The sequence below is a fragment of the Leopardus geoffroyi genome, chromosome B4 (genome assembly GCF_018350155.1).
Source record: "Leopardus geoffroyi isolate Oge1 chromosome B4, O.geoffroyi_Oge1_pat1.0, whole genome shotgun sequence".
Taxonomy (NCBI): Eukaryota; Metazoa; Chordata; class Mammalia; order Carnivora; family Felidae; genus Leopardus; species Leopardus geoffroyi.
In genome coordinates, this window is record NC_059341.1 from 78,125,081 (window position 1) to 78,139,439 (window position 14,359).

Here is a 14,359-nt window from a genome sequence, read left to right on the forward strand (position 1 = left end):
ATGTATAGATTGAGTGTGGACAGCTCGAATCACAAACCATGCGTGCAGGAACTTGCTAGGTAATGCATGATTCAGGGTGTCGGCAGCAAAATAGCTCCAGGGTGAGGGGAAGATACGACATGTAGATAGAGTAGTAGAAAAACACTCCTTTTGCAACTGACTCAGCTTTCTTTGCCTTCCTTCACTCAATTCACCCCAATAACCTAGGATGGAAAAACGATAACTCAGCAAATAATTTTCCTGAGGCACAAAGAAGTGGTTTCCTAGGAAGGCACCAATGTCTGATCTAAGTCACAATCTCTCATGCCAGAAAATGCTTCAAACTGGTCTCCATGCCTCCAACACCCACTGCCTTCAAGCTCCTAATTTCCAAAACGCTTTACTCTAGCCATTCCTGCAACTCAAATTATGAAGGCAGCTACTCAACTTCCTGAGTTGAACTGAGGTCGCTCAACTTCGCACTTGGGACTGTCAACAGACACCTCAACGCTTCTCCCTGCTGTGTAGGCCAGCGGGGAAAGGATGGGGTTCGGACTGAGAACGTCTGAATCTTACTAACTGAATCTAATTGAATCTAATCGTACTAACATTGCGTCTTACTAATCCACTGTTCACTTAAAAAGAGAACACTGCTGGGGTGCCTGGGTGGCGCAGTCGGTTAAGCGTCCGACTTCAGCCAGGTCACGATCTCGCGGTCCGTGAGTTCGAGCCCCACGTCAGGCTCTGGGCTGATGGCTCAGAGCCTGGAGCCTGTTTCCGATTCTGTGTCTCCCTCTCTCTCTGCCCCTCCCCCGTTCATGCTCTGTCTCTCTCTGTCCCAAAAATAAATAAACGTTGAAAAAAAAAATTTTTTTTTAAATAATAAAAAAAAAAAAAAAAAAAAGAGAACACTGCTTACATCTCCCAGGATTCTTGTGAGGATGCAGGACATAAATGCAAACAGTGCTTTGTAAACTTCAAACTGTTTGCCGTGAGCGCTGGAGTTCTTCACATGGTCCCTTACTTGGGTCGGGGCCCGGCCTCCTTAAGCAATTGTGAGAGGAACAGAATAAAGTTAATTTGTCTATAGGAAAAGATATTTTACTTCTTTCTTAATTTTTTTTAATGTTTATTTATTCTTTGAGAGAGAGAGAGAGAGAGCATGAGCAGGAGAGGGGCAGAGAGAGAGGGAGACACGGAATCCCAAGCAGGCTCCAGGCTCTGAGCTGTCAGCACAGAGCCCGACATGGGGCTCGAACTCACGGACCAGGAGATCATGACCTGAGCCGAAGTCGGTCACTCAACCGACTGAGCCACCCAGGCGCCCCAAGATATTTTACTTCTATAAATGCAGTCCTAGAATTCCAATCGGCTGGATTACTATACACCCTAATGTTTTTCTGGAGACTCAGTATACTGTTAAAGAAATCTCCCTTAAAAAATAACTTGACAAAGCCCTCATGTTTGCACCTAACAATAAAATGTTTGGCACCTACAGGAGATGCTGCAAAGAACTTCTACACAGAGCGCTAAAGATACAGATGTGATTTCCCAAATCCCTCTAATCTTGGCTCACGTTTTACCTGTCAGGCTTAGTAGACAGTATTAGAACTGTAAAAACAGCAGCACTCAGTTCAAATTCTATCTCACCTCTCAGGTTATGGGAACGGATTATTTGCTCTGGTCTCAGAGGAAGCGTTTCTTTTAAATTTTATTGTCTGCCACAGCTTAAGGACAAAAAAAGCTAAAAACTTTTTTAAAAGCCAAGAGTGCAATATTAAAATACATAATATTTATAATGTTTATTTGTTTTTGAGGGAAAGAGACAGAGCATGAGTGGGAGAGGGGCAGAGAGAGGGAGACACAGAATCTGAAACAGGCTCCAGGCTTTAAGCTGTCAGCACAGAGCCCGATGCGGGGCCTGAACTCATGAACTGTGACATCATGGCCTGAGCCGACGTTGGACCCTTAACCGACTGAGCCACCCAGGTGACCCCATAATATTTACTTATAAATATAAATGTTGTCATATACCAAACTACTTACCAATGGATGCAACCTCATCTGCCCAAATGTTGAAAGTGAGAGAAAACACTGGAGAACATGGCCACAATCAATAAATCAATAACCTGTCGGCCCCCCTTTTTGCCACTGTGCTTTTATTTTCTTCCCTTCGTATTCTGGGAAGGAGGCCTTCTGGGATCCTGGGTAAATTTCATAAAAAATATTTGCCTTTTGCACACACAGCAAATACACATCCATACCTGGAGGACAAGTATGTCTGAAAGTGTAAGAATTAGGTAAAAATGGTGCCACCTGGGGGCGCCTGGGTGGCTCAGTTGGTTAAGCTTCTGACTTCGGCTCAGGTGGTGATCTCGCAGTTCTTGAGTTCAAGCCCCGCAACAGGCTCTGTGCTGAGAGCTCAGAGCCTGGAGCCTGCTTCAGATTCTGTCTCTCTCTCTCTCTCTCTCTCTCTGCCCCTCCCCTGCTCGTGCTTTGTCTCTCTCTGTCTCTCAAAAATAAATAAATGTAAAAAAAAAAAATTTTTTTTTTTAAATCACTTCCTGCCTCAAACCTTTGGATGGCTTTTCATGGTTTTCAGATGAAACTGCAAAATCCTTAGGTTAAAATGCAAGGCTCTCACGATCTGGCCCCACTGGCCCTGCAGCTTGATTCTCTACAGGCCACTCCCACCCCTGACTCTACACACTGTGCTGTCTGGACCTTCTGCCTCTGAGCCTTTCCAAGCGCTGTGCCCTCTGCCCAGAATGCCCTACCCTCTCCTCTCCACCTCAAATTGACTAGTTCTCTACAATATCCCGTAAAAGTCACTTTCTCCGAAAAGAACTTCCTTAATTCTCCAGTTGGGTCTTTAGGTCCTTCATCCAGGCTCCTACGAGCCCAGGCCTCCTCCTGTCACGTTCTCATGTGCTGCCATTGTTGCTTTACTCATCTGTCTGCCCCAGACTGACTCAAAGCTTCTTGGGGGACAGGCGGTTCCTCTTAACTCAGCTTTTACCTGCAGCACTCCATCTGTGTGAAACGTACAAACGATCCCACTCATTTGTCTCCTCTGCTGCCTTTAGGAGAGAGCCCAAAGACCCAGTTAGACTTCTCGGGGCTGCTCAGAAACTGCTAATGTACCCTCAGCTGCCACAGGGTCCCGCCCGTCCTTGACCATGCTCATTTCCACATTGCCACGCCTCTCTTCTCAGCAGAGGACTTTTACTACTCCACAGAGGGAAACACAAACAGAGAGCCATTGAGCGGGTCTACAGATTTAAGAACCCCACCAGATGCCCTCTCCTGACCAGATCTGCAAGGCCAGCCCTGGGCCCTGGATTCATTTCTTCCCGGTCTTTTTTTCCTGCCAAGTCGCACTCTTTTTGCATTGTCACTCTTCCCCTTGTGTTCAAATATCCTAAAAACCATACCACCTTCCTCCAGTAAAAACAAACAAACAAAAAACACCAAAAAAACTTAGCTTTGCTTTCCCCTGAAATCGCTATGCTGTTTTCCTTCCTTCAAATCTCTTAAAAATATCAAATCCATTTTTTTTTTTTGCCTACTTCCCACTCACTCCTCAATCCATTCTCATTGGGTAGCCAGCCCTCCCTGAAACTGTTCTCCTTGAAACCGCCACTGATATCCTGCTTCCCAAATATAAAGGCTTTGTTCTTTGGTGTGTTTAATTTTTTTAAATGTTTATTTATTTTTGAGACAGAGAGAGAGAGAGTGAGTCGGGGAGGAGTAGAGAGAGAGGGAGTCACAGAATCCAAAGCAGGGTCCAGGCTCTGAGCTGTCAGCACAGAGCCCAATGCGGGACTCGAGCCCACGAACTGTGAGATTATGACCCGAGTGGAAGTCAGACGCTTAACCAACTGAGCCACCCACGCGCCCCAAGGCTTCCTTCTTTGTATGAACTGTGTACTATCTGATTCTGACCGCTCTTCTGGAGATCTTCCTCCTTTTTCTTGTGAGTCTTTTTGACCCTCTGGCTGCTCCATTTCGAGCTCCTTGGCTGCCTTTTACTTCCCCAGAATTCCATCCTTAGTCCTCTCCATCCCTACAGACTTCCCTTTGTAGGAGTTCAACAGAACTGCCAAGCCAGTTCTACATCACCTCCCTCTCCTGGCCTTTGGGGCAGACTGGCTGTGTGGGAGAATGCCAGGCCCGCGTCAGCCATATTAGTTTCCTATTGCTGCCATGACAAATTACCACAGACTTAGTGGTTTAAAACAATACAAACTTTTATCTTCCGGTTCTGGAGGACAAAAGCCCCAAATGGGTGTCACTTGGCTAAAACCAAGGTGTTGGCAGGGTTTCGTTTGTTTGTTCGTTTTCTGTAGGCCCCCCGGGGAGAAACTGTTCCCTTGCCTTTGCCAGCTTCGCGAGGCCACGCTGGTTCAAATCTCTTTCTGAAACGGACCTGACTTTCTTGTCTCCCAGTTTCACTTCTAAGGGCCCTTGTGATTACACAGGCCCTACCAAGATACTCCAGAATAACCACATCTCAAGGTCAGCTGGATAGCAAGCTTAATTCCACCTGCAACCTTAATTTCCAATAGGTTGTGGGTACTAGGACGGGGAGATCTCTGGGAGCAGGGTAGAGGAGGCATTATTCTGCCTACCACATCAGCTAGACTGGACAAAGAAAGAAAAGGCAAATATGTAAATGATAGTGGGGACTTTCACGAAGCTGCAGCTGGCCTAACACAGAGCCAAGGTGAGAACGGTGCAGAATGGCAAACGAGTTGCGGGAAGAACTGAACGAGGGATACAAAAGAACAACATGAAACTCTAGGTTTCAAAAAGGCAATTTGGCTGCACTTTACAGGACAGCTCGTGTTTACCTCTGAAGTCTCCTCACGCTAAAATGATCATTTCTACTTCTGGAGGCTTCCCGTACCGATCCCTGAACTCAGAATCCTTTGACGAGTCTGGGGATATCTGCCAACCGTCCCCAAATTCCTCCGGAACTTTAAAATTATGAAAGCAAATAATTTTTACTACGCAAAAATGGCCCTAGACGTCATGCTCAATCTCGCTCACAGTCCACAAAATGCGAATTAAAACTACCGGGGGATACCACTTCTCACACATCAGGTCTGCGAAGACTCCAAAAGTCTGACAATACATTCAGTTGGGCAAGCCATGGGGAAACAGACATACCTGCGTATCGCTGATGGGGATGCCAAAGTGTTCAGCTCTTGTGGAATTTGGCAATACTTGACAAAACTATACCTGCATTTACCTTTTGGCCCGGCACTCCCACCTCCAGAATTGCATCCTGAAGATACGCTTCCAACCACAGGAAAGTGCAGAAGCACAAGACAGTTCATTGTCGCATCGTTTGTAATGGTTCCAAGCTAGATGCTCATACATACGAATATGCTTGAATAAACCAGGGCACTTTTTGCACAGCGGAGCACTTACTACATATCTGAATAGCAGCATGACAAAGAGCTGCTAGAGTCTACGGCCCCACCACCCTGAACGCGCCCGATCTCGTCTGATCTCGGAAGCTAAGCAGGGTCGGGCCTGATTAGTACTTGGATGGGAGGCAAGGAGCTGCTAGGGTGATAAGGTGTGATTTCAAGGGCGTATTATTGAGTAAACAGAAGCTCTGTCAGCTAAAACTAGCTATAATGTGATACCTTCTCTGTAAAAAAGGAGGGTAAATAAGAGAATACCCACGTATATGTTTATTTTTGCAAAAAGAAATTGCAGAAGAATAAGCCAGACACTAGCGAGATTGGTTGTCTATAGCGGTGGGTGGGAAGAGAGCAGAAATAAAAGGGGGAAGAGCAGTGATGCAGTTTTAAATATACCCTTTGTATAGTTTTGATTTGGGGAACCATGTTAATGTCTTACATAAAATATGCAAAAGAATGTTTTTTACATAAGATGAAATGAAGAATGGGGGGGGGGCATCCCTAAAATCGAAAAATAAAAAACACCTAATGGTATTCTTTTGTGTGTGTGTGTGTGTGTAAAATTCTTTCCTGCTTTTTTTAAAAAGTTTTATTTATTTATTGAGAGAGAGAGAGAGAGCAAACACAGGCAAGGTAGGAGCAGAGAGGAGACACAGAATCCCAAGCAGCCTCAGCACCGTCAGTGTAGAGTCCAATGTGGGGCTCGAACTCACAAACCGTGAGATCATGACCTGAGCCTAGATCAAGAGTCAGACACTTAACCAACTACTCCACCCAGGTGCCCTAACTGTATTCTAAATGAAGACTAACCACATTGATGCAGAGGGAGAAAATTCAACCCAAGTAGCTTTTTTTCCAAGTAACTTTTTTGTGTGTGTCATTAGATTTATCTATTTATTTTTTAATATGAAATTTATTGTCAAATTGGTTTCCATACAACACCCAGAGCTCCTCCCAACAAGTGCCCTCCTCAATGCCCATCACCCACCCTTCCCTTCCTCCCACTCCCCATCAACCCTTAGTTTATTTTCAGTTTTTAAATTTTTTTTTTAACGTTTATTTATTGAGACAGAGAGAGCATGAACAGGGGAGGGTCAGAGAGAGGGAGACACAGAATCTGAAACAGGCTCCAGGCTCTGAGCTGTCAGCACAGAGCCCGACGCGGGGCTTGAACTCACGGACCGCGAGATCATGACCTGAGCCGAAGTCGGCCGCTTAAATGACTGAGCCACCCAGGCACCCCTATTCTCAGTTTTTAAGAGTCTCTTATGGCTTGGCTCTCTCCCTAACTTTTCTCTTTTCCTTCCCCTCCCCCGTCAAGACTTTTTTTTTAAACAACTTTGTTAACATATAATTCACATATCCTAAAACTTACCTGAAATATACAATTAAGTGATTTTTATTATATTTAGCATTGTGCAACCATCATCACAATCTTTATTTTTAAATGTTTGTTTATTTTGAGAGAGAGAGAGAGAGAGGGAGAGAAAGCACAAGCAGAGGAGGGGCAGAGAGAGAGAGAGGGAGAGAGAGGAGAGAGAATCCCAAGGCAGTCTCCATGCTGTCAGCACAGAGCTTGACGTGGGGCTTGATCTCATGAACCACGAGATCATGATCTGAGCTGAAATCAAGAGTCAGATACTTAACTGAGTGAGCTACTGGTGCCCCCAACACAATCTATTTAAAAAATTTTTTTCATTACCCCCTGAAAAGCCTCTGTAACCATTAGAAGTCACTCCCTATTTTCCTCCCACTGTCTCACAGCCCCAGGCAACCACTGATCTACTTTATTTTTTTAAATTTATGGTTTTAATTTTATTATTTTTTTATTTTAGAGAGAGTGAGTAAGCATAAGCAGGGGAGAGGTGCAGAGGCAGGAGAGACGGGGTGGGGTGGGGGGAGAGAATATTTTAAACAGGACCCACACTCAGTGTGGAGCCCAATGCCGGACTCAATTCCATGACCCTGGGATTATGACCTGAGCTGAAACCAAGAGTCAGGTGCTCAACCAACTGAGCCACCCAGGCAGCTCTCTATTTTCTATCTCTATAGATTTGTTTATTCTGGGTATTTCATAAAAATGGAATCACACAATATATGGTCTTTTTTTTTTTAATTTTTTTTTCAACGTTTATTTATTATTTTTGGGACAGAGAGAGACAGAGCATGAACGGGGAGGGGCAGAGAGAGAGGGAGACACAGAATCGGAAACAGGCTCCAGGCTCTGAGCCATCAGCCCAGAGCCTGACATGGGGCTCGAACTCACGGACCGCGAGATCGTGACCTGGCTGAAGTCGGACGCTTAACCGACTGCGCCACCCAGGCGCCCCAATATATGGTCTTTTATAACAGGCTTCTTTCACTTAGCATGTTTCAAGGCTCATCTATGGTATAGCACATATCAGTACTTCATTTCTTTTTACGGCCAAATAATTTTCCATTGTACATTTCCATAAATGTGATTTCCATATCACATTTTCTTTCTTTTCTTTTTCTTTTTTTTTAAATATAATTTTGTTGTCAAGTTAGCTAACATACAGTGTATACAGTGTGCTCTTGGCTTCAGGAGTAGATTCCCATGATTCATCGCTTCCATACAACACCCAGTGCTCATTCCAACAAGTGCCCTCCTCAATGCCATCACTCATTTCCCCCTTTCTCCCACCCTTCCCCATCAACCCTCAAGCCAGCCTGAAGGGGCTCCCATTAGACAAATCTGGGACAATTTGACCATCAAAATACATAATGGTGGTGATGGATAAGCACTGAATAAAATAGAAATTCATGAGACCAAACTGATATAAATAAATGAATAATAGGAAAGAAGGAAAAGCAATTCCTTATATTAGAGTGCCAACTGAAAAATGTAAAAAGAATGATGTATTTAGAAAATTATCATCTGGCAAACATAATATTAATTGATTCAGGCAAGGATCATAAAAGGATGCTGAAGTTAATGAGTAAAAGCCCGATACATAACAGTGTATTTGCATAATACTAAAGTATCTCCTCACAAAATACTCATTATGAATAAAGGGAAAAAAGAGGAACTTTACAGTGTAGAAACTGGCGGACCCCACCTTAATCCAAATGCTCAAAACTGTGGCGTGCCAGAGTCAACTCACCCCAACTCAGGGGCAGCACATCTCTTCCCAACTTTGTGTTCAGTGAGTGATGACATAACAGTAGCTTGAAATTGGCCATTTACAAGTGGAAAGTGACAAATATTACAAGTCAGGGCTTCTCTTCCTCTGGATAACCAGCTGTTAGACATTTATCAGCATAACAGTGGATCAAAGTTACTGCCACCGGACGAACTAAGTTATGTGCCTCCGGATACTGCACACCAACAACACAGAATCACTCTGCCAAAAATGTATAACCGCAACCTAATGATGAGAAAGTATCAGCAAAAAACTAAATTGGGAGACATCCTACAAAATAAGTGGCCTGTGTTAGCAAAATATCAGGGTCATGCAAGACAAAAGAAGATTTTGATGGTTAATTTTACATGTCAACTTGACTGGGCTAAGGGATGCCCAGATAGCTGGTAAAACCTTATATCTGGGTGTGTTTGTGAGGGTGTTTCCAGAAGAGATTATTAGCATTTGAGTTGGCAGACCAATAAAGAGCACCCTCACCAATGCAGCGGAGTATTATCAAATGATAATTTGATAATTATCGGGCTCCACTGAGGGCCCGAACAGGACAAAAAGGCAGAGGAAGGGTGAATGTGTTCTCTGCCTGAGCAGGAACATCCACCTTCTGCCCTCAGACATCACTGCTCCCGGTTCTCAGGCCTTTGGGGTTGGATAAGGACTTACACCATTGCGAGGTTGCAGATAGCAGATCATGAGACTTCTCAGCTCCCACAACCACATGAGCCAATTCCTATAGTCAATTTCTTCGTATATAAGTATATATACGTGAGTATATGCATACAGAGATATGCAGGCTCATATATATATATATATATATATATATATATATATATATACACACACACATACATGTATGTGTGTGCATATATGTGTGTAAGTATATACGTGTGTATATATATCTCCTATTGGTTCTGTTTCTCTGGAGAATCTTGACTAATACAACGACTAAGGAAATGTTTCAGATTGGGGGGGGGGGGGATAAAGCGACTTGACAACCAAAGGCAGTATGTAATCCTGATTGAATCTTAGCCTAGAAAAAAAATGTTTGTTATTAAGGTCATCACTGGGACCTTAACTGCTGAATATATGAATAAAATCTTTAGATTATAGTATTATAGCAAAACTAACATCCTGATTTTGACCACGGTACTATGGTTACATAAAAGAATGCCCCAAATGCATACAGAAGTTTTTAGGGGTTGGGGCGCATCAGTATATGACTCACTCTCAGATGGGTCTCAGGAAGAAAGGAAGGAAGGGAGAAATTTTCGTTGAGAAAAATGATAAAGCAAATGTGGCTAAACGTTAACAAAAGGCAAGCTGGGTGTCGGACATCCAATATTTTGTGCTATTCTGGGCACTTCTCTGTAAATTCGAAATTACTTAATAGTTTAAAGCCATAAGGAAAAAACCGTGAATGCTACCTGGTACTCTGCGCTCATCTTTCTGGATGCAGTCAGATGGAGACGGTGAGCCAGGACTTTTCCGAGGCCTCAAGCACCCGAAGGCTGCGGGGTCACAACAGAAGCAAAAGCAGCGTCCACCACCGACCCGCCCGGGGAGCCACAGAAGGCTCAGGCTCCCGGCACAGGCGCAGGACAACAGCTCCCTCAGCACCTTCCTGTGCCTATCGGGCTCTCACATTGGCCGGGGGCTTGGTGACGTCAAGTGCTTTACAGCCTGGTGCTCAAGCTGCTCGAGGCTCTGCAGGAGCCTCAGGTGTGAGGGCCTCGCCTCCAGGTGACCCCAGGTGCAGGCTCGTGGCATCTCAGCCAGGGATCTGGGCCGCAGTGGGCGCCCCTTTAGCAAGTGCATATTCTTTTTTTTTAATGTTTGTTTAATTGATTAATTTTTGAGAGACCGAGTGTGAGTGAGGGAAGGGTAGAGAGAGAAGGAGACAGAATCTGAAGCCGACTGCAGGCTCTGAACTGATGGGGGGGGGGGGGCCTGAACCCAGGAACCAGGAGATCATGACCCGAGCTGAAGTGGGAGGCTTAACCGACTGAGCCACCCAGGCGCCCCCAGAGTCGTTAAAGACAAGACTCTCGGCCTCAGATAGCTAACATCCACCCCCGCCCAAGCCCAATGTTGTAACCACGGGCCCACTTTCCTCTTGATTTGGGGTCCTGGTATCAGGTAGTGGGGACTCACAGCCATGGAGAGAAGTTGGGAGCTCCCTGTGAAGGCAGAATTCAGTAAAAGCATCTTCTTCAAAATCCTTAATGTTTCCTTAGTGTTGTCCTCAAAACCCCCAATGTTTGTGGTCCAGGTGGTGTTAGTAAATTTCCAGCGGGGGAGGTGGAAACCTTGGCAATACCAGCTGGCCACGCCCCCCCCCGGGGCGGGGGCGGGGGCGAGCAGGTTGTTTCTGGGCTTTCTCATGATCAATTCGTAGGAAATTGCACATAAATGTGTCCCAGCCTTTCAAAGCCTGTTCTGATCCACAGCTTCCTGCTCAAGGAGCACTGGGACAGGCAGCAGGTGGTGGGGTACGCCAAAGGTATGGTGCTTCTGCCGCTTACCGGGTTCCATTTTCCGATGAAAGCCGATTTATAGGATGAAGCCATGGTATTTGAATTTTGAGGTAAAAAGGGTGGGTGGTGCAGATAACAGACTGAGGTGCTGCTAAGCCATGTTGATGACTGTGAGTTTCCTCATTCCTGTATAGACAAGGAGGATTATTTCCACTGTCCCAATGATTTTATAGTGCTCTGCACATTCTGAAGAATTGGAGTGATCATTCTGCCATCAGCTGTGAATCTGGAAGTAATTCTGCGTATGTGGCACCGCCATCATTCTTTAAAATGTTTTGTAAAAGCATTGTCTTCCTGTTTATGGAAGAAGTTTTGAGATTCCCCATGTTCTCAAATGCTGAGCAGTGAAAGGAGACTGAATAACCCAGTTATGATCTGTGTCTTCATTCTGTATTCATGGAATCTGATTATCATCACTACTCTTTTTCTTTTACCCCCTACCCCCAAACAAGATGAAAGGATTCCATAATGAAAAGGGTGAAGGAAACAGGACTGTTTATTTCAATGGAGCAAGCAGGCAGATCAAGCAAACTGAAAACACATAATCGACAATGTATTGGGAGAGGGTAAATGGATTTTTAATGATTCACAGCAACCACATTTATCCCCTACTGTTACCAGAGAGAAAAATGTCTTCAGATAACCAGTGGTCAGCAGATGGGGAGGAAAGCCCACTCTCACGACTGATTAGGAAATCTAGAGCCTCCCCTTTTGTCCCCGTAGGTAAGTACAAGCCTTGACTGGACACTGGAGAACTGTCTGTAATAATAATAATGCCTTACCCAGTATCTTTGAGAATGGAGATGTTTTACATCATTGAACTTTTAAGATAACTGAAGCTAAGCCTCTCTAAGCAGAAGTTAAACTTTCAGAACAGTTTCTAGTAGATGGCAAATCCCCAGTAAATGTTAGCTATTTTTATTACAAAGCTTCAAATCTTACTTAACTCCTCTTCATTCGAGGTCTATCTCGAATTCCTAGTTCCCAGCCACTCTAACTGGAGTTGAATGAACTTTAACACTTCTATGATGACTAGATCATTAGCAGCACCAGTTTATTACATTGAAAGTCTAAGAGTGACTACTGAGATGTGTATGTCTCTTTCTGTGCTAACTCCAACCTTTAAACTCTTGTGTCTGATGTTTATAGATTTTTCTGTCTCTTCCATTAATGTTGAGTGCAATCAAAAACTTCTGCTTCTAGGGGGGCGCCTGGGTGGCACAGTCGGTTGAGCGTCCGACTTCAGCCAGGTCACGATCTCGCGGTCTGGGAGTTCGAGCCCCGCGTCAGGCTCTGGGCTGATGGCTCAGAGCCTGGAGCCTGTTTCCGATTCTGTGTCTCCCTCTCTCTCTGCCCCTCCCCGTTCATGCTCTGTCTCTCTCTGTCCCAAAAATAAATAAACATTGAAAAAATTAAAAAAAAAACAAAAACAAAAACAAAAACTTCTGCTTCTAGTATTCTGTGGCACCAGAAGCTAGCTACCCAAGTTTAAAATAACTGTGAGTCAATTCAGAGTAAAGAAGCTCTGAATGAAAAAGCCTAGGCCTACCTACTTGTCTGTACACTTGAGAGCGTGAACTTTGTGATGTTCATGTTCAATGGCCCTTTTTGCTGGTTTCCTGAAGTGTTCCAGATGTTGAGGTTGATGGTTAAATAAACTCTAGATTAAAGAAGTGGTATTATAATTAGACCTGGAGGCTTAGCCTGTTTGTCTTTTCCCGACACAGACTTAATATGCCTACATTTAGAATACTATATGTAAGTGGACTTAGACACACACACACACACACACACACACACACACACACACACACAATCTAAACACCAATATTATGTTTTAAAATCTAAGTTTTCTCTTTCTTCTTTTGGATGCTTTAGCTGATGCAAGCATTATTATTGTATACTGCAGCCATGCCTCTTGCCTGGTGTTCATTTGGTCTGGAAGCTATTAAAATAACTTATTTAAATGAGACTTACATTATGTAAGTTACACTGACATAGGTGATTAATTCCCTAAAACCTTCTGAATAGGTATATCATTGGGTTTCTATTACCACTGCAAATCTAGCAACCTCGTGTCATTATTCACATATTAAAAAGAATCAAAATTTTACTTTATACTAATATGCTGTTTATACGTTTAATTTCATTTGATTAAAACTTGATAATAGCACCTACAAGAAATGGAAGCAAATAATGTTATAGTGATTCATCTTCCTTAGCATTTTTAACTGGAAAAACAATTCAAGAACTTGTTGCCACTTGAACAGATCACTATCATGAATAGAGAGATTAATCACTGTGCCCACTGCAAATTAAATAATTTTTCCAGAGACATTTAGGGTGATTAAAGTAGTAAGATAAAAGTGTTTCCAGCTAAATTCAATTACATATAAACTACACAGAGACACTACATGGAAAACAGTAAAGGTTCTGACTTTAATCTCCAAAAGAAACAAAACCAATTTAACTAAGAACAGAGCCTTGATTTGATAAGGGAAGAGAATCAAGTTTTTGCTAGAAAAATAAATGACAAAATCTGAATATATATTATTGAATAGTTTGTTTAGCTATTGTTATTTTAATAATATCTACTATATATTTCCTGCTGCAGGGAGTGAGCTGTGCAGAAAACTCACAAAACATTTTTATTTATCTTCAACAACTTCCATCATTAAATATATCTATAAAGAGATATATTTACATTCCACCAATAAATATTTTTATTGTCTTCAACAACTTCCATCATTAAATATAAGTAGATATATTTCCATTCCATCAATAAATACAATCTATATTGCTTAAAATTATTTTGTGATCATTGTTAAGGTCTCTGCACACATTATACATATTGAAACTCCTTGCTATGCTTATAATTTTTTTCATAGCTATGGCAGTTCTTCCTCTGTTTGGGGCATTTGGGTTGTTCAGGTTTTCTTCATACATAGTGTAGCCATAAACATCTTTTTTTTTTTTTTTTTAATTTTTTTTTTCAACGTTTATTTATTTTTTTTGGGACAGAGAGAGACAGAGCATGAACGGGGGTGGGGCAGAGAGAGAGGGAGACACAGAATCGGAAACAGGCTCCAGGCTCTGAGCCATCAGCCCAGAGCCCGACGCGGGGCTCGAACTCCCAGACCGCGAGATCGTGACCTGGCTGAAGTCAGACGCTTAACCGACTGCGCCACCCAGGCGCCCCGCCATAAACATCTTTGTGTCAACTTCTTGACGTTTCTTTTGCTTTATTTCC

At 43.4% G+C, this 14,359-nt stretch overlaps 1 protein-coding gene across 1 annotated transcript in view; it reads left to right on the plus strand.

Moving 5' to 3' along the window:
• HIGD1C (HIG1 hypoxia inducible domain family member 1C) overlaps window positions 1-14,359 on the plus strand; it is a 31,939-nt gene that overhangs the window by 4,379 nt on the left and 13,201 nt on the right. Inside the window, exon 2 of the mRNA XM_045465139.1 lies at window positions 11,731-11,832. Within this exon, the coding sequence (XP_045321095.1) occupies window positions 11,731-11,832 (102 nt within the window). The remainder of the gene's footprint in view (window positions 1-11,730; window positions 11,833-14,359) is intronic.